The following is a 21,133-nucleotide window of genomic DNA, read 5'->3' as shown; positions in this document are numbered from 1 at the left end:
AGGAATGGTGCGAAAGGAAAGAAACGGGTGTGGCCCCTCGAACCTGCCGACCACGGGAAGTGCCAGGGGCTGCGGGTAAGTCAGCAGGGCCCACCCAGCACAGGCCGGAGTACAGCCCGCTGGTATGAATGGGAGCCCTGGAGGCATCAGGGTTCTGAGTAACAAACCAGTCTCTTTCTTAGGACCTGCCTACCTACTAACGTCATTTCCTCGTGACCAGTGCCCTGTATACATTAGGTGTTTGGTCCACACACGCTGCTGGATAAACAACACCGTCCAGTCTCCCCTCGAATGCTGAAAACCCAATTTCTGGGCCTTAGGTTTCTGTGTCTCAGAGGTGATCTGCTTTAGGACTCACTCCACTGAAACTCCTTCAGTAGACAGACAATTCTCCCAAACAGATTCTTCGGTGTTGTACACACAGAACGGCGAGCAGCTGCGTTCAGATTTCCCAACTTGGGAGTTGGGGTTAAGGCACTGGGTTTGGCAGCCTCATCACATACCCGCAACATGATGCGATGCTCGATGTTGAGAAGGATCTTCTTTTTCTCTCTGTAGTCCCGGATGAGGGCGTGCAGCGTGTCGCAGTGGGGGACCCAGCCAATGAGGCCCGAGTTGGTTGATAAGGGGATGACAGCGTATCTCTGGATGCTGGGGTTATGGGACAGGAAACAGGCCCACTCAGCGCACACGGAAGCGGGTTGAAGGACGCCCCCTGCACAGGGCTGAGCACCACCAGCCTCCTCAACCTGCCTGATGAACTCACAGCCCTGGGGGAGCAGCCTCGTGATGATTTCTAAGCCAAAACAACCTCCCAGCACAATACCCACGTTCTTAACAGGAAGAGGAGGAAGGGAGCAGGGCGGATGGGAAAAGTGAAACACCCCGGATGCGCAGCATCTCTAGTCTAGTGGCCATGGGCTGTTCCATTCCAGACCCTCTCTCTGGTGGCTGTTTCAGGCATTTCCCTAGAAAGTACGCTCAAAGTATGGATAATTCCTCTTGTTGTGTTTGACACCTTGGCTACTGACGACTTCCTGTCAGGTACGTTTGTCTATAGCCGATTTCGTGAAGGGACGCGAGCACATGGATGGGAAGTAAGGAAACCCTAGAAGATGGGTCAGATCGCTGCCCACCCCCACGCAGCACCGCGTCCCGGATACCTGAGGTTCTTGCGAAGAGACGTTGGGTCATTGGCCAGAAGGGTGTTCACCAGGCCGAAGAGCTGCATCACCCGCTCGTCCTGCCGCAGGTCTTCGTGGCCCTTCAGGAGGAAAACAAACTCATGCCCGTTGCTGCCTGTGAGGAAGGTGGGAGCAGTTAGCACAACCAGCCCGGTACCCACAAGCTCCCAGAGACTACACGTTCCCTACCCAGCCCTATTTCCACACAAATGCAAGAAAGTTCCCTAGAACTGATGCAAAGAATGGCCCTGCTCTTGATGGTTCCCAATGAAATGTCGGTCAAGTTAAAAACAAATACAATATAAAACAGCCCTGTCGAGGGCCCCCGGGGGGCTGAGGCGGGTAAGCGCCTGCCTTCCGCTGAGGTCATGGTCCCAGGTCCCGGGTCCCAGGATGGAGCCCTGAGAGGGACTCCAAGCAGGGAGTCTGTCTCTCCGTCTCCCTCTGCTCCCCTGCCTGTGCGCCCCTTCTGTCTCAAGTAAATAAATACAATCTTCAAAAAATAATGAAATAAAAACAGCTCTTTGAAGATCAGGCGTAAGTGTGCACAGGGAGGCCATTCTGTATGCTCCCTCACAAGCCACTGTCTGCCCTTCTCGGTCTTGCTGGGGCCTGTGCAGCCTGAGCCCTAGAGACCAGGTCGCCCACCTTCCCAGCTGGGCCAATGGGGACACTGGCGGGAGGGAGGTCAGAGGGTAGGAGAGGGAGAGGCCAAGGGTTTGCCCCTGACAGCTGGCCGGGCTCCCGTTCTAGAAGGCAGCAGTGTCCCCCCATCCGGGCTGTACTTCTGGCGATGGCCTCTTTCCAGGTCGTGTGCTCTCAACAGGCTCCCCGGGCTTTCGGGCCAGGCAGGGGCGTGAGTCACAGCTTCCCACTGTGGGCTCTCTTGACTCTGTTCACAGCTTCCCTGGGAACAGGTCCTTCATCCGGGTCTCTGAGCAAATACCGTGGAGAGCTCGACTGACCCGTGTATTCGTCCCAGGAGACGCCGGCCCACGGAGAGGCGGTCACCTGCGCCACGACGAACCGTGCTGATGAGTAACTACTGCATTTAAGACGCATGAGCCGTCCGAGAGGGGAGAGCCCTCAAAGGGCCGCCAGGGCATCTGGACGTCCTGCAACTGCCCAGGTGCTCACGGAGCTCACCGTGAGAACCCATTTCCACATCAGTTTGTTTCTCTTACACAGTCATTTCCCACAGAGAGATACCCTGATGGCAAAAGAGAACATTCAAGAGCCCAGGAGCCCTTTCTTCAGCCCTGCTTGTCACCTGCCACACCTGCTGCACCATGTCAGTCCCCTGCAGTGCCTGCCGCCCCAGCTGCCCAGGCTGCACGCCCTGCACGGCAGTGAGGCTTCCCATTAGCACGCACAACGGTCCGAGCACCAGGAGTCCGCAGGAGGATGCACAGACCTCTATTTCCCTCTCCACGGATACGGGAGAGGAGGGGTACAAACGTCGAGCCGTGATTTCAGAAAAGTGGGGAGAGGTTCAGCCAGGGTGGGAGGGAGACGCAGGGGGCGGAAGCACACGTGTCCTTACCCATGAGCGTCAGCTTCCGGGGCCTCTGCTTGGAGGTGATGACCTGCAGGGACGGTGCTATGGACTGAATGCGAATGATGGGCTGGTTGGGGTCGTACGTTCCTGGCACGGCCAACTCAAGGTCCCGGCACATCAGAAGTTTGGGGGAAACATACTGCAGTTCCAGGGAGGTGAGCTGTGGATAATTACCACGGGGGTTAGCTTTCTGCCTCCAGGGAGGAGTGTAAATGCAGTCTAGGTCCTTCTCAATGGATTGCTAGTGGCAATGTCTCATCCCCACGTCTGCAGACAGCAGTGAGACCAGGTGCTTTGCAGTGAGGGCTAGGACGCTCAGCAAGAGAAGGGGCGATGACAGTTAATGCTGCTAGAACCGGACGTTCCTACCTGAGGCAGCTGCTTGGAGATCCGTCTGAACACGTGGTAATAGAGGTCCCAGGCCTGGGTGAGGTCCTTGACGTTCCCCGATTTCATGTACTTCCTGCACCACTCTTGGGCCTCCATTAAGTCTCGACCATATGCCTGTGGGAAGGCAGGGTGCAGGCTCAGCCGCAGGTGAACCCCACGCACACAGCACAACTGCTTGGGCACGCGCTGCGGCCGGCCCGACTCTGGCCCTCAGCCAGGCTCAGCAAGGGTGCAGCCCAGGCCTGGAGGCCCCCCCTCAGGACAGCTCCCGGGCGCGGTAAGGAGAGGCAAGACGACCTCGGGAAGAACCTTGTGGTTTTCCAGGGAAAGCCTTGGAGGGTTCTCGTAAGCTGGTGACAACGAAAGTGCTGGGGTTTTTATGTTCTGCGACCTCCGTCAGAGTACGTGTTACTCAAGTCAGCACGAGGGCCGGGGGAAAGGGGTCTGGTACGGGCTTTGGGTCATGCCACGCCGTGCCTTCCTATCCCATACCTGATTAAAAGATGTTTCCTTCAGAGTCTGGGGGCCCCGTTCCATCATAGCATGCAGGGGCTCCAGCACCTCAAACATGCCTTTCACGTTCCTCTCCCCAAAGTACAAACGTGACGCTTCTTCCAGGCCTTCGTGCCACATCTCGTGCCAGAGGATGGCCACGCGGATGAGCTCCTCACTCACCTGGACCAAAGTGGGGAGGGAGGGAAGGCGGACGATGAGCCCCCTCAGAAAGGCCCGTCTTGGAGACAGGAGCACCATTGTGAGGAAGAGTCTCCCTGAAGACGTCGGCTAGGTGGTGGGTCGGCAAAGCCCCGCACTGCCCCCCGCCTCACCATCATGGCCTGCTGGACCAGGGTGTTGCTGTGCTCGCACATGTTCTTCAGAATCTTGTTGGCTGCGTTGTGGCGGGCCGTCGTGGTGGATTTAGAGGCCACGGTCAGGGGGTAGATGAGGGCCTGGGGCGGACACAGAAGGAACCCTTGCACACTCTCACTGTGGAGAGGGTGCTGCTGACGCTCATTTGAGGCCACCCGGCCGGGGCCACTCAATCTTGGGGTGGGTGGGGGCTCCTTCTCTTGAGGAAAGCCCCCGGGCCAGGGCCTGGCTCCTCGTTCCTGCACTGTGTCTCGAGAGCAGCTCTAGGGAAGGCTGCGATCCGGATCAAGAGGATCCGGATCTGTGGTTTGAGGAGAAACTGCCCCGGGGGCCCACATACCTGGGGGTGGTACCGGCCAATGTCTGTGAGAAGCTGGTGAATGAGGCGGCCCACCAAGGGCCGGGGCGTATCGATTCTCGCAATGAGCTGAGGTATAACCTGGCATTCGGAAAGACACGGTACGCGGCGCGTGAGATGCAGAAACAACTAGTTACTCTTCTGGGCAATGACCCGCTCTTGAAACTTGTTTGTAGGAGATGCTGTTAAGCTCTGAAACGGGTCACTCCCTTCAGTTCTCTGGGAGAAACTAAAGAAGACACGGGGTCTCGACCTTGGGACTGAGCCCCCTCTTCCCACTGTTCACCAAACACCGCGTGATCCCAGGGGAGACAGAGCAGGGGGGAGACCCGAGCCAGCCTCACCTGTAACCAGGTGTCAATCTGGATCGCTTTCACCCCCTCCACCAAGGCTTCGTTTACATCTGGCCAGTGACCATAGTCAAACCACAAGGTGAGGACTCTGGAGAAGAAAAATGAAAAAAACCACAGAAAATTTACTTTCTCACTTTTGTCTGTTTGGTTTCTTACCTTTAAGACTTGAAAAAAGACTAATCGGTGAAGGGGCTTCTGGGTGGCTCAGCTGCTTGGGCGCCCAACCCTTGATTTTGGCTCAGGCCATGATCTTAGGGTCCTGGGATTAAACCCAGAGATTGGCTCCACGCTCAGTGTGAGTTTACTGAGCTTCTCTCCCCACGCCCACCCCTCCCTCCCCCCCACTCTCTCACTCTGTCTCAAATAAATAAATCTTTAAAAAAAAAAAAGGAATAACTGGCGGGGCCTCAAATCAGTGGTTTCCCCGCCCCAGACACGGTTCCCCTGTCTGGTGTCAGGACAGTGGTTAGCGATGGTCGTTAGTACTTGGCTCAACACAAGGAGGAGCATCCCAAGTGAAGGCTTATTTTATTCGAGATAATAGAGGGATCAGCGTGGCGTGAGCTCAGAAATCTCACAGATGAGCCCAGGGACGATCCACAGATAATGTTTGCACATACAAAAAGCCATCTGTGGACCCGTGGCAACGGGGCAAACGTAGGACTTGGCTGTCCTAGTCACCCCGTCGTCTGCCAACCGGTCAGTCTGTGCCCTTTGTGTCGGCCTAAGTGGCCTCTAAAAGCTAAGGGGATCTCAGCACGACTGCCACAAACAGCTGCGCCGCCTCCTGCAGAGCCGAGCGCACTCCGAGCCAGCGTCTCAGGCCACGCCTCCCCCTCGGCCTTGGCAGGTGCAAGCTGCTCAGTGGCTACACGGGGACGTGCTCATCGGGTGGGGAAGCAGAAGGGGACGCTGCGGTATTCTGTGTTCTGCTGCGCGCACAGCCTGGCGGGGGCCCCGCCCTCCTCTGATACCTCAGTGTGTCCTGGAGGTTGTTGCCTCGTGACAAGGAGATGGAACGGAAGAAGCCCTGGACGGCGGGGACCGTGTACATCAAGAGGGTCTTGGACAAATCCTGTTGGAACACACACGCCTGCCTTAGTGTTCTCAGCTGCCAAAGGGGCCTGACAGCACACTAACTGTCCCCGCCCTCAGAGGTGCAACGAGGTTAAAGCAGTTACTGCGCCAGAAGCCTCTGGATTAGCAGCTGGCACGCAGCAGGCTCGCAGGAAATGCCAGCTGTGTCACCATCCCTATCATCGCGGGCTCGTGGTGGCTTCCTAAGCGGGCTGAGGCTGAACACGCGGCTCCCCGGGCCTGCTGGCTGCCCCGGTGCACTGAACGGACAACCGGAGGGAGGGGGCCGCACGGGCAGAGGACGGATCCCACGAGCCTCTGTTCTCGGGAGGAGCCGCACATGTGCACGGCCACCCACGCGCACGCAGGTGCAGGCTTTATGGGGATGACCTCATTCTTGTGGGAAGAACGACCAGAAACTCAGTCTGCAGCTCAGGGGCTAGGGCCGCGCCTCAAACAAACACACGCGCAGAAGCTCCGTCTCCAACAGCGCCGGGTGGCAGAGAGGCCACGCCGTCCGCCTCGTGGGGCCCCTCAGGGTGAAGCCCAGGCTCCTCCAGCGCCTTCCGCTCCTCGGAGCACCTGCTGCCCCGCTCAGTCCTCGCTGGGGGAGGAGGGGAGGGTACCTCAGTGACCTTCTTCTGCAGAGGAGACGGGGTGGGGCTGTTCTCGGTGCTCTCGGCCTCACTCTCACTGTTGCTGCCCTCGGTGCTGGTGGCCGTGGCCGTGGCCGTGGCCGCTGTGGTGGCGGCGGTGGTCGTGCTGGTGATGTTGGCCCCGCTGGCGTGACGCAACTTCTTCTTCTCGTCCCGGGCTTGGTTCTGGTGTTTGTAGTGCAGCACAGCTTCAAAGTTCATCACCGCCCACGCGTGCCAGGCCTGGTGGGGCGAGAGTCGAGGACGAGGAGGCTTGAGCGCCAAGGCCGTTAGGAGCACGAGGCCGAGGAAGGGCGCGGGGACTGCCCTTCTCAGTGGCCAGCAGAGCAGAGCCTCCCTCCACTGGAACCCTCGGGGGTGGGGCCCTTTCCTAGCTTCAGCCTGACTCGTTCACGAGGCCCTTAGGGCCTCAGGACTGCGGCGAGGGTGGACGGGGAGGGGCACCCGAGAGGAGTGAGCCAGGCCCTTGCCTCGGGGACCTTGTGGTCTGCGGGGCAGGGGGCCTGCAATCCGAGGGCAGGCACGTGTGAGGGGCAACGGGAGACGGACGCCGGGCAGCCCAGGGTCAGGGGAAGCTTCGTAGGGAGCAGGGATCTGGGGTAGTGACTGAGGACCAGCCTTCGATGGACAAAGTAGGGGACAAGAGGACAGCAGCAGGGACTTCCTGGCCTGGGGAGGTCAGGGACGAAGACGCAGGGTGGCCCGCACTGGGCGGCTCACAGGAAGCCAATCAACAGATCCGACTGGAGTGCGGTCCGTGCAGGAGGGAGGTGAGGGGGAGGGTTAGCAGAGTGGCAGGGTCGGATCGTGGACGGGCTAACATGTTAGGCCGAGGAGGTCCCGTTTCGTTCTAGGTTTTAAAGATTCCTTTGGCAGCCGCATAGGATGTGCTATGTGAGAGAGCACAGGTGTAGGGGTGATGAAGGTTGTAATCGGGTCCTAGGTCAGTGGGAAGGTAGTGGTCAAGAGCCTGCCACGGGGGAATGTGTGTCATCTGTCCAGCTCGCCCACCGGGTCCGTGGTGGCCTGTGCGAGAGCACTGTCCACGCTCTGCAGTTGTGAGCTGCAGTGACATGAGGGCACAGCACCGCCTGGTGTAGACGGCATGGGGCACACTCTGGTTTGGGGCCCCGTGAGTTTGCAGCTGCGGCAGGACACTAAACGCTCCACTGAGTCGGGCTTTCTGGAAAACCGGGAGATTCCTTTGCATCCTTTGCTAAAACCTTTACCACAAATGTGTCCATTTTTCCACCCAAGCAGAGAGGGTTGGGTCGGATCGTGGATGAGTAACGACCCCGCAACGACCCAGCTCAGTCTCCCCTCACCTTCACTTACTCAACAAGCAGCTCTTCTTCATCCACTACCTGCCGGGCACCGAGCCCGACACACCTGGGACCACACCACTGACAGCGACACAACATCAACCCCGAAGGACCCGCACAGGGAAAACCTGAAATTCCCGGAGCCAGTTTTTTCCCTCATAATCTGTTTCTTTTCTGAGATCTGAATGAAGGAAAGTAATCTGGTTGGAAGACACCTACTGACTGGTGAGGGGCCAGCTACTCCAGGGTTTACCGGATGTATTTTTGCAGCCTGGGGCGGAAGCTGCCCTAGATACGGTGGCTACTGCTGGTAGCACGGAATGGGCGTGTTTCAGATCAGAAGGCAGCACGCCTCCATCGGGAGAAGACTCTTACTGTAGAATGCTTCTGCGTCCTCAGATGCACGTTTTGATCTCAGAGGGTTTAATTCACAAAGTACTAGCAAGTTAAGGGAATACTGGAAAGAAATCCATGACGTCTGCTACAGCGAGCAGCTGTGACCGCAGGCAGGTCCCTCGGGAAGACCTCCCTCCTCCCCCAGTCAACCGCATCTCTGATACATTTTCTAATTCTGTTTACCTTCCTGGAAAGTTTCCTATGGCATAACAGGATGTTACCCTGAGCTTTCCAATAAAAATAGAGAAAGTGAAGTTCTTAGATGAGGAGCAGGCAGGGATGGAAATCAGGAAGAAGCCGGGAAGGAACAGATGACCCAAGGGAAGATAAAGTTCCAGAGATTAACCATGTGTCCAGATGCTCGCAGGAAAACAAGCAGCCGAGTCTAGAAGACAACAGCATTCCCCAGTGCCACACACAGAATGACGCGGTGGTGCCGTGTTCCGCAAATCAAAGACCCCATCAAGCTTCCTGCATCAATCTAGCCTGTACGGGGCTCCGACACACTGGTTCCTGGCACGCAGACAAGCAAATTCACCGCCTCGGCCGGCACCCGCCAGGCTGTGCCCTGGACCACAACAGCGCAGGCTGCTGGGCGCTGGGGTCCCCACCCTGAGGGGGGCACCGCTGGGGACCCCGGGCTGGTTCGGGCTTACCTTGTACCAGCTGCGGTCATGCTCCGTGGCAGCGCTGTAGTACTGCAGCACCTTGGGGATTGTGCTCTCGTTGATGCCCTGAAGGTTCAGCTGCCACTCCCCAAGTTTCAGGAAACACCTGAAGACACAGAGACCACCCCCAGGTTGCTACCCCCGCCCGCAGCCGCCCCCCAGCCCCCAGGAGAACAGCCCATTATGTCTGAGGAGCGTGAACGCCTCCTTGGTATTATGCTGGCCCCCAAGAAGCAACTGATGGAACTCCCAGGGTTCTCAACCACACGGAAGGAAAAAATGGGCCTTAGGGATGCGTTTTTAACGTTTCACCTCTTCCCCTCGACCTTTCAATGCCAGCATAAGTCAGCACCTGGTACGGGGAGGTCGGTGTGGACCTACCCACACTGACATCACTTTTTGGTGGGTGTCGGCTGCTGAGTCACTTTTCCTATTGATCGCTACTGGCTTCCCCTCACTTAGCCCTTCTCCTCCGCTTACAATGATAACCGATAGACTACGGAGCAGCCTATTACAGATGCGTTATCTCTAAGAGACCATATTTATGATAATATTAACGCCAGCATTACTGACTGCTACTCTCTTCCAGACACGGCTCTAAATGGTTGAAGGGTTTGTTCCGTTAACCCTCACACCGCCCTCTACCACCCTCACAACGAGGAGCTCTCATCATCCCCTTTGCCTAAGAAGAGGAAACTGAGGCACAGAGCAGTTAAGTGACTCACTGAAAGTCACACCTCAAAACAGCAGCACAGCCAGCATTTGCAGAAAGGAGTCTGGCTCTAAAGCCAGATGCCAGGAGGACAGCAGCACAGGGGCGCTCTAGGGCTGCCGAATCCTGGGAAAACAGCAGCAGAAGCTCTGGTGCAGCACGATTCTGTGGCTGCCTGGGGTCCCTACTGCAAAGGCCAGAGGGGGGTCAGCAAGCCACAGCCCAGGGAGCCTTGAGCATTCCTGCTGCGCTGTGGAGGCTGCTGCTGTTGGGGGGACAGGAGTATGACTGGCCCTGGGCACCAGCGGGGACCTCACCGGGCCATGAGTTTGTGCAGCTCTTGCTTGTGCTGCTGGTCCTCGGTCGCGATGGCATGCTGCGCTTGCTGCTGCATGGTCTGCACGAAGTGCTGCATGTGCTGGAAGGCATCGATCTGTACGGGATAAAAGCACGGGGTGCTGCTTGGCATTCGGGCTCGCCTCACAGGAAAGGACCCCCCTTCAGCTCATGAGCAAGTGAGCCAACCCCTCCCCCAACCAGGAGAGCACCTTGGAGCACAGGGAAAGGGTCCCCTAGGACAGGCATGACGCTGGAAGACGGTTGGGCTTTTCAAGAAGACTCTCCTTGGCTAACTGTACCACTACTTAATAAGCCTTGGAAAAGCTACTGGCCTGGTTCCCTCGAAATAACGATTCATAGGAAGAAATGTGAAACAACTGCTTACTGCACCATCATCACGTTGCCCGCGGGGAAACCAGGCTCATGGGGGACTGTTTCGAGCCGGTAAAACTTTAATATTTATACCTTGGACACCCCAGCAGAGCCCAAACTATAGTTTTAAAAATCCAATAGAAGCGTCAGTGCCCAAATAACACAGAGATGGGGTGAAGTCCCTCATCCATCCATCCAAGTGAAGCAGGGGGAAGACACTGGCTGAGCAGACATGTAGCTGACCGGGGAGGCTTGGGAGCAAAACCTTCACAGCCTCCTCAGGCAGTTTGATCTATTTACACTACGGGACTCGATACAAAGGGAGCAGAGGCACTTGAGCTGGGAACAGGGAAGAGCAGAGTCACAGAGCCAGAGATCTCGGAGCTACCAGCCATCGGTAGAAGCCCACACGTCCACACATGCCAGCATCTTGATAAACAGGGTCTATGCTATTTTTAATGAACTTCACAGGTGGAAACAGAGCATATAGACGTGAAAAGCTCCCACGGGAAAAATGGTGGAACGTAAATCCACAACACAGGGAGGGGAAATGGTATGTGAGAGAAAGTGAAGAGGCGATGTGTTCTCTGCTGCAGAAGAAGAGGGGAAAAATCAATACTTCAAATAAATAAGGTCAGAATGGTCTCTCCTTCCACTTTTTTAAAAACTAGAAACATGTCGGCAATGATGGTCTTGAAAGAAAACACAACTACCTGGCTTGGGGGCCAGGGCTAACCTCAGATACTTTCCAACTGTAAGGAATTAATTGGCATCAAGAGACAGGGCTCACCCCAGAGCCAGAGCGACGTGATGAACAATTTATCAGGCAGCTAATCCGTGCAAGGGGACGGGGCAGACACACAGATGCTCCGACAGCTAACAAGACACCTGTCCCCCTCAGACAGCTGCCGTTACGGGGTTCCATTACTCACCCTGGCTTTGAAAAATGAACTACATTAGCAGCCTGCACCTGGAAGTGATACATGCTCCTTTATTTTTTCCTCTGTGAGAACTGCACTGACCGGACTTAAATTTGATTGGAAAGGGAAAAAAAAGAACCAAGAGGAAGCACCAGAAACATCAATCACGCGAAAGGAGACTGGTAGGTAAGTCGGTGCACTGAGCACCAAGCAGGAGCTCTGACACCGGGGCTGTCGGGGGCCTGCGAGCTCCGTGTCGCTGGCAGTCCAGACAGTTTAGATCCTTTTCAGGAGACTCAACAGGGCACTGAACAAAAATTAAATCGCCCAAGCCGGGAGGGCTGCGTAGTAGCTTGGATTTGAAGCTCAGTACTAATTTATCCAGCACAGAAGAATCCATATCCTTCTACTCCGTGGCATGGAGGCCGCTTATTTTTAAGGAATTCAAAGCGTTCTATTAAAATATTCTTTTCTCCACCTCCAGGAAGCAAGGAGGGGAAAAACTGATTTTTTTTCTGTCATGGATGAAGGAAAGGACTGGCCACTCAGAGGAAGCGGCTTCTCCGTGCCCAGAGTACAGCTGCACGTTGTATTCCTGGTTTGGGGATAAGATCAGCGTCCTCAGCTTAGTGAAATTTCACAGAAGGACTGGCCTGTCTCTAGATTCCGGAAAACAGAGCACATACACCTACGGCCTGACACCTCATGCGGGGCAAAACACCACCGTTTACTGAACTGTCTGTAGTGGAGGAACGTAAAGCTCAGGGAAGGGCTTGTTCTCTAGCACGACTGTTGTTACGTAGCTGGTCCTCTGAGTAACTGCCGCACTCCTGTGAAGACGTGGCACCTCTACCTCTGGGCTCGGGGTTCAAGCACCTAACCTGAAAGAGGTTTCTAAATTTCTAATGCATGTCGTTTCATGGCCTCCCATCAGGAGGCCACAGCGTGGAGAGGTCGGGCTGTGGTCATACACTGGAAGAAGCCACTCCCTGGTTGACACATTAGCCAGGAGGCTCCTGCTGCCTGCCCTTCAGCAGGACGTTCAAAGACTTGGACGCTGTACATAGGAAGGAAACCAGACTACACTCAGATCCAGCACCTTCTGTTTTTCTCATTTGCCTGGAGGAAGGTCAGGCTTTGAATCAGAACTGCTCTGGCCTGGGAAGTTTGCAGAAGACTTACAACCAAACCAAACCAAACCCCTAAAAACTACAAAAGAAAACAAAGCCCCCAAACGACACACGTGGAGAATGCGGGTCGTTACTACTGAAGTGAACCCACGTCGAAGGTCCAGGGCTGCAGGGCAGGGTTCCTGATCCCACTCAGTGGCTTTCCCAGTCACAGAGTCAGCCGCCCAAAAGAGCAGTCCACTTCTGGACACGGTCCTGGATTTCCTCGAGCAGGCCCCCCACAGCCACGGCCGCGGTGGTCGCTCTGCGCAGGCCCCACCACGGGGACCACTGTGCTGAGAGGAGCAGAGCTGGGACGCTCTCTCCGCCTGGTAAAGCGGATGAGGAGCCAAAGCAGGTGCTGATTTTGCCTCCAGGGCCAACTTTTCGTTAATCATCACCATCATCCAGGGAGACCATTTCAAAAAATAAAACCAAAACCCACACCAGGAACCACCTCTATTTCCCTGTCCGGGGAAGGGAAAGTTAAGAAGGAATTCTATGCTGGCTCCAAGAAGACGCTCCCTACTGGATTCAGCATCATACTCTGGGTGTTGCTGCCTCTGAATCCCAACTGATGATTGGAAAGGAGACGAGGAGTCTGAAAAACCAAGTTGGTCTTGTGAAATCTCTAGTCTATGTTTTCACAAATACGCTGCATTTTTGGTACCGAACGGCCCACCTTCTCTTGGCGGTATGTTCCAGCATCCTCTGTCTGCTAATGGGTATAACTGTGGCCACACCCAATAGTTGGATCAATGGTATACGTGCATGCCTTCAAATAGGATTCACTTTCGAAATCAGGGCAAACAGCTTCCTAACAGGAGCAAACTCCCTGGCACTCGGGTTTGGATGCTGTTTGCTTCTGGGCCCCGAGGCTGTGAGAAGCCCGTTAGCGAGCATTCTGGAGAGTCGTGGTCTACTGTTGGATGGACGGGGATACAGACCTTGCGAGTACTCTTCCACATGTTTTTCATGTAGGCGTAGGTCACCTGAGGGTGCACTGTTGGCAGAGGATGGTCAAGCTGCCGAGATGGGTCGACTCCCAGGAGCAACACTAAGGTTTTATGAGCAAGGGCCTTAAGAAGGAGAGGGGCCGGTTATGAAGAGAAGGGGACCAGGAGCGCCGTCCCCCACAGCCTCCCGCCCACCCTGCGTGGGGGCTACTCACCAGCCTGCCACTCTTCCCACACAGGCTGGCATACTTGAGCCAGGTCCTCATGTCCTCGTGAGGGCTGACCACCAGCGACCGCACCATGAGGATTTTCTGCCAGTCTTCCACGATGCGCTGGCAGCCCTGGTACATTCGAGAGGGAGAACTAGGTTTAGCCTCCGCTACAGCTCTGACCCCCAACAAGCAATAGCAAAACCTGCCTTGAACCAAAAAAGAAATTCATTTTTACAACCGCAACGTTCTCAAGTGAAGAGAACAGTGAAGAAAAACACCTCTCCGGAAGCTCTCAGGATGCAGGACCCGGAGAGTACAGGCTCTGGTGCTCGAGTCCCGGCCCCGCCACCTACCCTCCGTGTGAGCCGCACGAGCTGCCTCACCGCTAACACGGCGTGAACACAGTACCCCCTTCAGAGGGCTACGAGGAGGGCGGCATGAATTAAATTAATTTCTTTTCTGGATTGTAAATAATGCATGTTTAATTTTGATTTTTTTTTTTTTTTTTTTTTTTTTGCTTCAGATCCTCTGGCTGAGGGAGACTATCACTGATAAATTCAATTTCAAATGTGTCATTCAGGGGCACCTGGCAGGCTCCATAGGTACGGCGTGACTCTTGATCTCAGGGTTGTGAGCTTGAGCCCCACGTTGGGTATAAAGATTACTCAAAAATAAAATTTAAAAAAATGTATCATTCAGAATTTGAAAGATGAAATAAGTATAAAAGAAGTTTAAATAATTAAAGATTTTATCTATTTATTCATGAGAGACACACAGAGAGAGGCAGAGACACAGGCAGAGGGAGAAGCAGGCTCCACGCAGGGAGCCCGACGCGGGACTCGATCCTGGGACCCCAGGATCACACCCCGGGCTGAAGGCAGCGCTAAACCGCTGAGCCACCCAGGGATCCCAGAAGTTTAAATACTTAAATTTTCAAATGATGCTGCCTGTAAGTAGGGGCATCAACAGTCCTGAAGTTATTGATGCCTAAACCTCCATGAAGACTTGTCTAGATTCTTTCTGCTTCATTTGCATTTGCCTCAGATAAAAAACTGCATATAGAAGGAAAAGCGTTCATTCATTCACACATATAAATATATTTTTTAATTAAAAAACAGGGTGAACTACTCATTATGAAAAGGGATAGGCTAGTATCATATCAAAAACTACTGAGGGTAAGGGAGCCTCTTCTCTTCTACCTGTAAGAAGTCAGACTCAGGGGCACCTGGGGGGCTCTGCTGGTTCAGGTCATGATTCCAGGGTCCTGGGGTCGGGCCCCACATCGGGCTCCCTGCTTGGCAGGGAGTTTGCTTCTCCCTCTCCCTCGTGCCTCCCTCCCGCTTGTGCTTACTCATTCACTCTCTCAAATAAATACATGAAATAATAAAAACAAAAGAAAACAAAAACAACAACAAAGACTCAGAGACAAACCACCAGGGGAGCAGGGCTTATCGCTCCAGCGACAGGTCTATTTGAAAGGTGGATGGGACCAAACGAGCGGTTTTCCATGGACGTGAGCCAGAGAGTCTAGCAACAATAGTTGCAGGCTTTTAAATGTGACAGGATCCAGCATGACCTAAATAGAGAACCCAAGGCAAGTGGGGCTGACCTCTCAAGCTGCCCCACGGGAGACTCTGGCAGGGGATTTCAACTTAAATGACTTGACCACAAAGTGGCAGCCATCCATCCAACCAAGGCGGCTCAGTGAGCACTGTGACAGCAAGCCATCCATGAGAGCCAGATTTCTACCACAAACTTAATGCTTTATTTTCAGGCCTTGGACCATATCTTCCCATCCCATTAAGTGTGACAACAGTGATTTGGAAAGTTATAAAAACAGGAAAAAGTACATTGGGTGACTTGGGAACTTCTCACCATCTGCTAGTTTCTTCCAGATGCTGAAATAATCTGGCCCCTGTAAGCCTAAAAGCATCTTGTTGTCTCAAGGTAGGAAAGTCACGAAGGCCTCAGATGACGACAGCATCTTGGATGTGGTAAAGTCAAACATGGGTTTCCCCTCCCCTACACTCGTTTACTCCACCCCGGTCTGGGTCTCTATTTGGATAAAGTCTCCCTTGTTAGGATGGTGGAAGACTCCCCACATCTCTGATGTGGAAACACTTCACCCCATTATGGGCACTTAAAAAAAAAATGAGGCATGTACAAGTCAGGTGGGAAATGCTTGCTTTGTGGAATTCTTTTCTGGTGTCCAAAAGACAATTTTCCATCAAAACATTCACTGGGCATTTCATAATTGCTAATAAAACATATGAAAGAACTGCATGTGCTCATTGCAGAGCATAAACGACTGTATTCACGAACACGATCCTCTGCCCGCTGCTCTTTCCTTGCCAGTGGAATGTGCCCTGAGCTTCCCAGACAGGAATGCAGCCTGGAGTGAAAAGGTTTTATCACGGCCTACTGAGGGGCCCGGAACCCCAGACCCTGATTGGCCTGGAGACAGAATTTGGAAATAGGTGTGGATGGGCCAAGAGAACAGTCTAAAGCCGAGGAGGCGGATTACTATGTGCAGGGGGATGAGCAGCTTCTGAACGTGCCCTCCTACCGACTCACAGAACGGGAGAGCTGTCGTTTCCAGGAACACTTAAGACCGCTGACTCCCAGATCTGGAACTGACCGCTCCTCACACTCAAGTGATCAGAATGTACAATGAAAATACCGACCGAGGACCTGGAGAGGTTTCTCCACGAGAGGAACTTCAGTAGAAAAGAGTCTGAAGGGACGTCTGGGTGGTTCAGTGGTTTAGTGCCTGCCTTCAGCTCAGAGCCTGATCCCAGATTCCCGGGATCGAGTCCCGCATCGGGCTCCCCGCAGGGAGCCTGCTTGTCCCTCTGCCTGTGTCTCTGCCTCTCTGTGTGTCTCATGAATGAATAAATAAAATCTTAAAAAAAAAAAAAGCCTGAAGAGAGACAGAGGAGGACTCTGGCCTGAGGAACTGTAAACGGCAGGGGCTGCTTGGCTGAAACACGAGGCAGCCCCGTTTAAAAAGCTGATGCCGGCGGCCAGTAAGTGGATTTAGAGCAGTGGTTCTGGTTGGCCACATATTGGAAGCATGTGGGGTGGCTGAAAAGATATTGATCCCGGGTCTATCCCCAAAAGTTTTCTTTTATTTGGTCTGGGAAGTGGCCTGGGAATCCAGATTTTAAAAACCTCTGCAGGTCATTCCATCGGGCAGCTGAGGCCAGGAACCACTGATCCCGAGGCTAAGATTCCCAACAGGCTGCCTGGAAGCGTCACTTACTAAGGACATTTCCTCGTGTTTCTAGAGAAGGGTCGGCGCAGGCTGGAGAGCTGGTCATCTGCTCACCCCTAAGGGCTTAGGTGCGCAGCCTTTGGGTGCTCTGCCTCGAATGCAACCCCAGCCTCCGTGGGGAGGCAGCAAGTGCGTGTTGAGCAAGCGCAGGGGAGCGAGAGGCAGCGGGCGGCCCGGGGCTTTCTAGCAGGCTCACCTGCAGTCTCTCCCACCAGATCTGGCGGATGATCTCCCGTCGCTCGGGGACAAGTTTGTACTGGATAACCTCCTCCAGCTCGGACAGCATGTGGCAAGAAACCATGGCCTGGTGGAAGCAAACCACATTCCGACTTAATACTGCATCAACAATCCAAAAGCCAGGATTCATTGCAATCATTCCTTCTGGTGACAGGGTATCTGCTGAGAATACACAGGCATGTTCCCAGCAGCCTGGGAGTGCGCTCTAGCCCAGGCTGAAAAAAGAACTGAAATGAGCCTCTAAACGTTCGACACTCACCCCATATGCCCGACTGTAGCTCTCTCCTGCCATAGCAGTTAACTCCGCATCCAGCAGGTCTCTGGCTTTGTCGATGCACTAGAAGGGAAACAAGAGAACCACAGAACTGAGCGCGGGCCTCGGGGTAGGGGTCGTGCTGTTTTCAGCCTGGCCAGCGAGCTGGAGGTTACTCACTTTGCTTAAAAATCAAGTGATGAAGAGAGAAGTTCACTGAAGAAAGAAACCTTTTATCAGATCTGTAAGGCTAAAGAATCATTATCCCATTTCTCAGAAAACACAGAACATGTAAGAAGCGAAAGCTTCCTGTCCTGCATCCTGGGAACCGGGGAGGGAACGTGTAGGCTTAGAAACGGAATCACTGTGTTCTTGCACCTCCAGAGGCCAGCGTGGACCTGCCTGCTTCCATCTTCTCCTTGCTGGACACACCTGTGAAACTCAACTGTGCGAACTCTCAGGGGCTCCACGTGGTCGTCACTGGCTCCTAAGCATCCTGCCCTCACGAGGGAGCCCTCTGCTACCAGCAGAGAACGCCCAATCCTGTCCATGTCACAGGGGCTTCTGTGCTCGCGACTCGGACGGCACAGGCCTCAGTTGGGGTCAGTCCGAGCTCGGAGCACGGCCACAGGACTGCGGGTGGGGACTTCTGTTTCATCAACTGAACACCTCACACGTGGAGCTTTTCTTTCTCGAATGTTTGAGATTAATGACCGCATCCTCATCCCTGAGGTGCTCAGGTCATTTACCCTAGCACCTCAGCCAAGACAGCCCAGCGCCTGTCAGGATGTGATGGCCTCCTTCTTTCATTCTGCGAGCCAGCACAGGATTTTCACATACGTGCTATCTTTCCTGGAAGGTCATCGCCTAGAAGCTGGGACATAGCTGTACAGCCAGGAGAACCCAGTGGCCGGTCTCTGCTGCAGAGGGGACTGCTGCTGTCCAAAGCCTCCTCGGGGAAACAGCCGGTTTCTCTCCACTATGAGGATCGCTGGGCAAAGTGACCACGGCACGCAGAGATGACCCGAGAAGCTAATTCCAGAACAGTGTAAACGGTGGCTTGTCCCTCTCAGAGCAGAAAGGGGCTCTGGCGGATGTGCCGGCAGTCCTCGTAGGGGTACTATGCTCCAAAGCCTAGAATCTAATGAGCTCACAGGGCCAAACATCAGAACTGAAGTACGTGAGCCCATGTCTAGGGGCACCGCGTGCCTAGGGACTGACGGGGTACACAGTTATCTTCTTTGTGAGATGCTCTGATTACACATGAGTTTTTACCTGTTGTGCCAAGGAGAAGAGGTCCTGATGCAGCGCCAGCACAGCTCTATAAAATGCCCCATCGTGGGTGTCCCGAGGGATCATACAGGTGTACTCCTCCATGCTGTCCCACTGGCCTACAACACACAGAAGCATTAGGGCCGTCAGCTCGCCGCGCTAAGGCAGCAGCTCAAACAGGCCTTGTCACCGTTACTTGCATTTAGCTTGGGGCTCAGACAAGACAAACTTGTGCCCGATGTATCAAAACCCTACAGAGACTCTCTGTACTCTATGGGGTTGCGCGAGCCAATCTAACAAACAAAGCCACATCTGTCTTCCAAACACAGGCCTCCATTGCTGCCCCGGGGAGTTCCATGAAAGATGGGAGGATCCGCGTGAGTGCCAAGCCTACATGTCAAGAGGCTTTAATGTAGCACCTCATTAACCTAGAGAACTCTCCGGCTCCCCCAGGTGAGATGGAATGGCTTTCTTCCTACTCACAAGGCAGCTCACACTTCAACGGTACGTTGGAAATGACATTATCCCCTAAGCACCTGAACGCGGCCGTTACCCAGACAGGGGCAGGATTAGACAGATAGTTTGCCCGCCTCGCTCTGGCACTACCTGTGCCTCAGGAGGGAAGAAATATTTTAAGAGGCTGCGCTGTAACAGAAAGATGGGCTCGGTCATAGCACGGTGGGCTCTATCAGGGCAGACGGGGCAAACGGCTGCATCCGGGAAGAGAGATTCGCTTCCCCCGATGGGGTGAGCGGGTATCAAACGCCAACATTTCCAAGACCATCTGCAGAAAAGATATCAGCCTCATTAGCTGCAAACTGCAGGGCAGCTGATTTTACAAGGCATTTTACTGCCCTTCACTCCAGACCATCGGCTCATTCATTCTCTGTGCCTCTGGGCAAAAGCAAATGGCAAACGATGACTCCTCAGGAAGCAATTTGTTTTTGAAAAATGTTCTGGATCCAGCCCAGAGCTCATGAACGGGAAGGATATAAGCTCTGTGACTCCAGAGGGATGGAATGGAGGTAGAAGGTTACATAACCTTCCTCTGGGCTCCATAGGTGAACAGCCTGTGGATTCCTTCCCCTCCCGTTGAGAACATCTCTCGAATAGAGGGTAATCCTCTCAGCGGGCGCCTGCTGTCAGAAATCTACCCGTGCCTGCTGGACTAAATGGAAATCTCTGCCTTAAAATACTCAGGGAGTTGGAATAAGGTGGGTGAGTGTTGGGCAAGGAGAACAGAAAATACAAAATTGTGAAAATGTTTATGACTGTTGGAGAAGGTGAGGGCATATGGGGATGTATTGTACTATTTTCTTAACTTTTATATGTTTTAGGAAAGTTCTAGAATAACAGTTAAGAAATGAGAGAGGGCAGAAGGTTGTCTTCTCTCTTTATTCCTGCTCGGGTTACAGACACGATGGCTGGAGCTCCAGCAGCCACAACGTATCATGATGTAGATTCAAATATGGAGGCCTCATGCACAGCAGAAGATACGGAGAGAGGCTAATGACAGTGGAACCAGAACAGTAGGTAGGAAATTTCTACTTGTAGATTTTATTTATAACACAGAAAGATGGCCCAGTAATTTGTTTAACATAAATGATACCAAACAAACCCCATGATATATCTCGAGTTTGCTGCTTGCTCACCAGTTTCCTTGGGTTCACCAGGAAGGGCCATCTTTACCTGCGTCTAACGAGTTAGTCGTGGTCACCAGGTAGAAGGGACACCTGGGAGAGGAACATGTGCATACAGAGCGCTGGACACTTCTGTGGACCTGACATCTCTACCTGGAGCCACAGCGCCTTCCCTGTTGAACGTGAGCCCCCGGCCTCCCCCCACCTTGCCTGGGGTGCCGGCGAGGGAAGCCTCTCACCTAAGCCCCACGCAGCTGCAGCAGCCATGCGAGCCATCTTGGCTTGGGTCTCGTCATTAACCAGGGTCCACTTTTCACAGCACTGCTGGTGGAGCTGCCCCCTTGGAGGAGAAGAAGCATAGAGTTGGGTTAGCTGAAATCACCTCCATAACCTGCTCCTCTTCCTCGCCACCCCTGGGTTAAGCTGGGCTCCACCGGGACTGGTTGACGAGGGCCTGCCCAAACCTGGGAGCCTTTAAATAAAAAGCACCCTTGACTGGGTCCTAAAATATAGGAGAAGTGGTCAGCGATTTGTTGTTTCTGTGGCCTAGTGGCTTACGATTTGTCTGCAAGTTGACTTTATCAAAGAGAGGGACTGTGTCTAACTCTCTGTGATCTGAAATGTCCTGAACATCTGGCCCCCTTCATAAATATTAAACAGCTTCTGTCCAATGCCAAGAACTGCGGCTCTTCCCCCTCGCAGGCCTACAGAGAAAGCAATCTGAAGAGACACATCTGGACCCTCGTTTTGGGCTCAAAGCTGTAGGGGGAATGGGCTCCTAAAAGTGTGAGACAAATGGCTGCGGTCTGAGATGAGGCTCGAGCGAAAGCAGCCAGCACAGAAGGAAGAAGGCTCTACCACGGTCACACCCACCAGAAATCCAGATGCTCACTCAGATTTTGCACAACTCCCATGGCTGTTGAGATGTGAATGGTGCTCCACAGA

General features: G+C 53.9%; 1 protein-coding gene across 1 annotated transcript in view; it reads right to left on the bottom strand.

Annotated features, from left to right (window-relative positions):
• MTOR (mechanistic target of rapamycin kinase) overlaps positions 1-21,133 on the bottom strand; it is a 120,963-nt gene that overhangs the window by 10,863 nt on the left and 88,967 nt on the right. Inside the window, exons 31-48 of the mRNA XM_041765246.1 lie at positions 20,428-20,528; positions 18,552-18,667; positions 17,283-17,360; positions 16,983-17,090; positions 13,516-13,641; positions 13,292-13,423; positions 9,862-9,977; positions 8,821-8,938; positions 6,417-6,668; positions 5,688-5,788; positions 4,705-4,801; positions 4,343-4,441; positions 3,960-4,082; positions 3,625-3,807; positions 3,112-3,246; positions 2,728-2,902; positions 1,164-1,299; positions 504-651 (exon numbers count right to left, since the gene is read on the bottom strand). Of these exons, the coding sequence (XP_041621180.1) occupies positions 504-651; positions 1,164-1,299; positions 2,728-2,902; positions 3,112-3,246; positions 3,625-3,807; positions 3,960-4,082; positions 4,343-4,441; positions 4,705-4,801; positions 5,688-5,788; positions 6,417-6,668; positions 8,821-8,938; positions 9,862-9,977; positions 13,292-13,423; positions 13,516-13,641; positions 16,983-17,090; positions 17,283-17,360; positions 18,552-18,667; positions 20,428-20,528 (2,344 nt within the window). The remainder of the gene's footprint in view (positions 1-503; positions 652-1,163; positions 1,300-2,727; positions 2,903-3,111; positions 3,247-3,624; positions 3,808-3,959; positions 4,083-4,342; positions 4,442-4,704; positions 4,802-5,687; positions 5,789-6,416; positions 6,669-8,820; positions 8,939-9,861; positions 9,978-13,291; positions 13,424-13,515; positions 13,642-16,982; positions 17,091-17,282; positions 17,361-18,551; positions 18,668-20,427; positions 20,529-21,133) is intronic.

The sequence above is a fragment of the Vulpes lagopus genome, chromosome 8 (assembly GCF_018345385.1).
Source record: "Vulpes lagopus strain Blue_001 chromosome 8, ASM1834538v1, whole genome shotgun sequence".
NCBI lineage: Eukaryota > Metazoa > Chordata > Mammalia > Carnivora > Canidae > Vulpes > Vulpes lagopus.
Note: the sequence above shows the minus strand (reverse complement) of the source record. Positions and strands in the feature narration are given on the sequence as shown.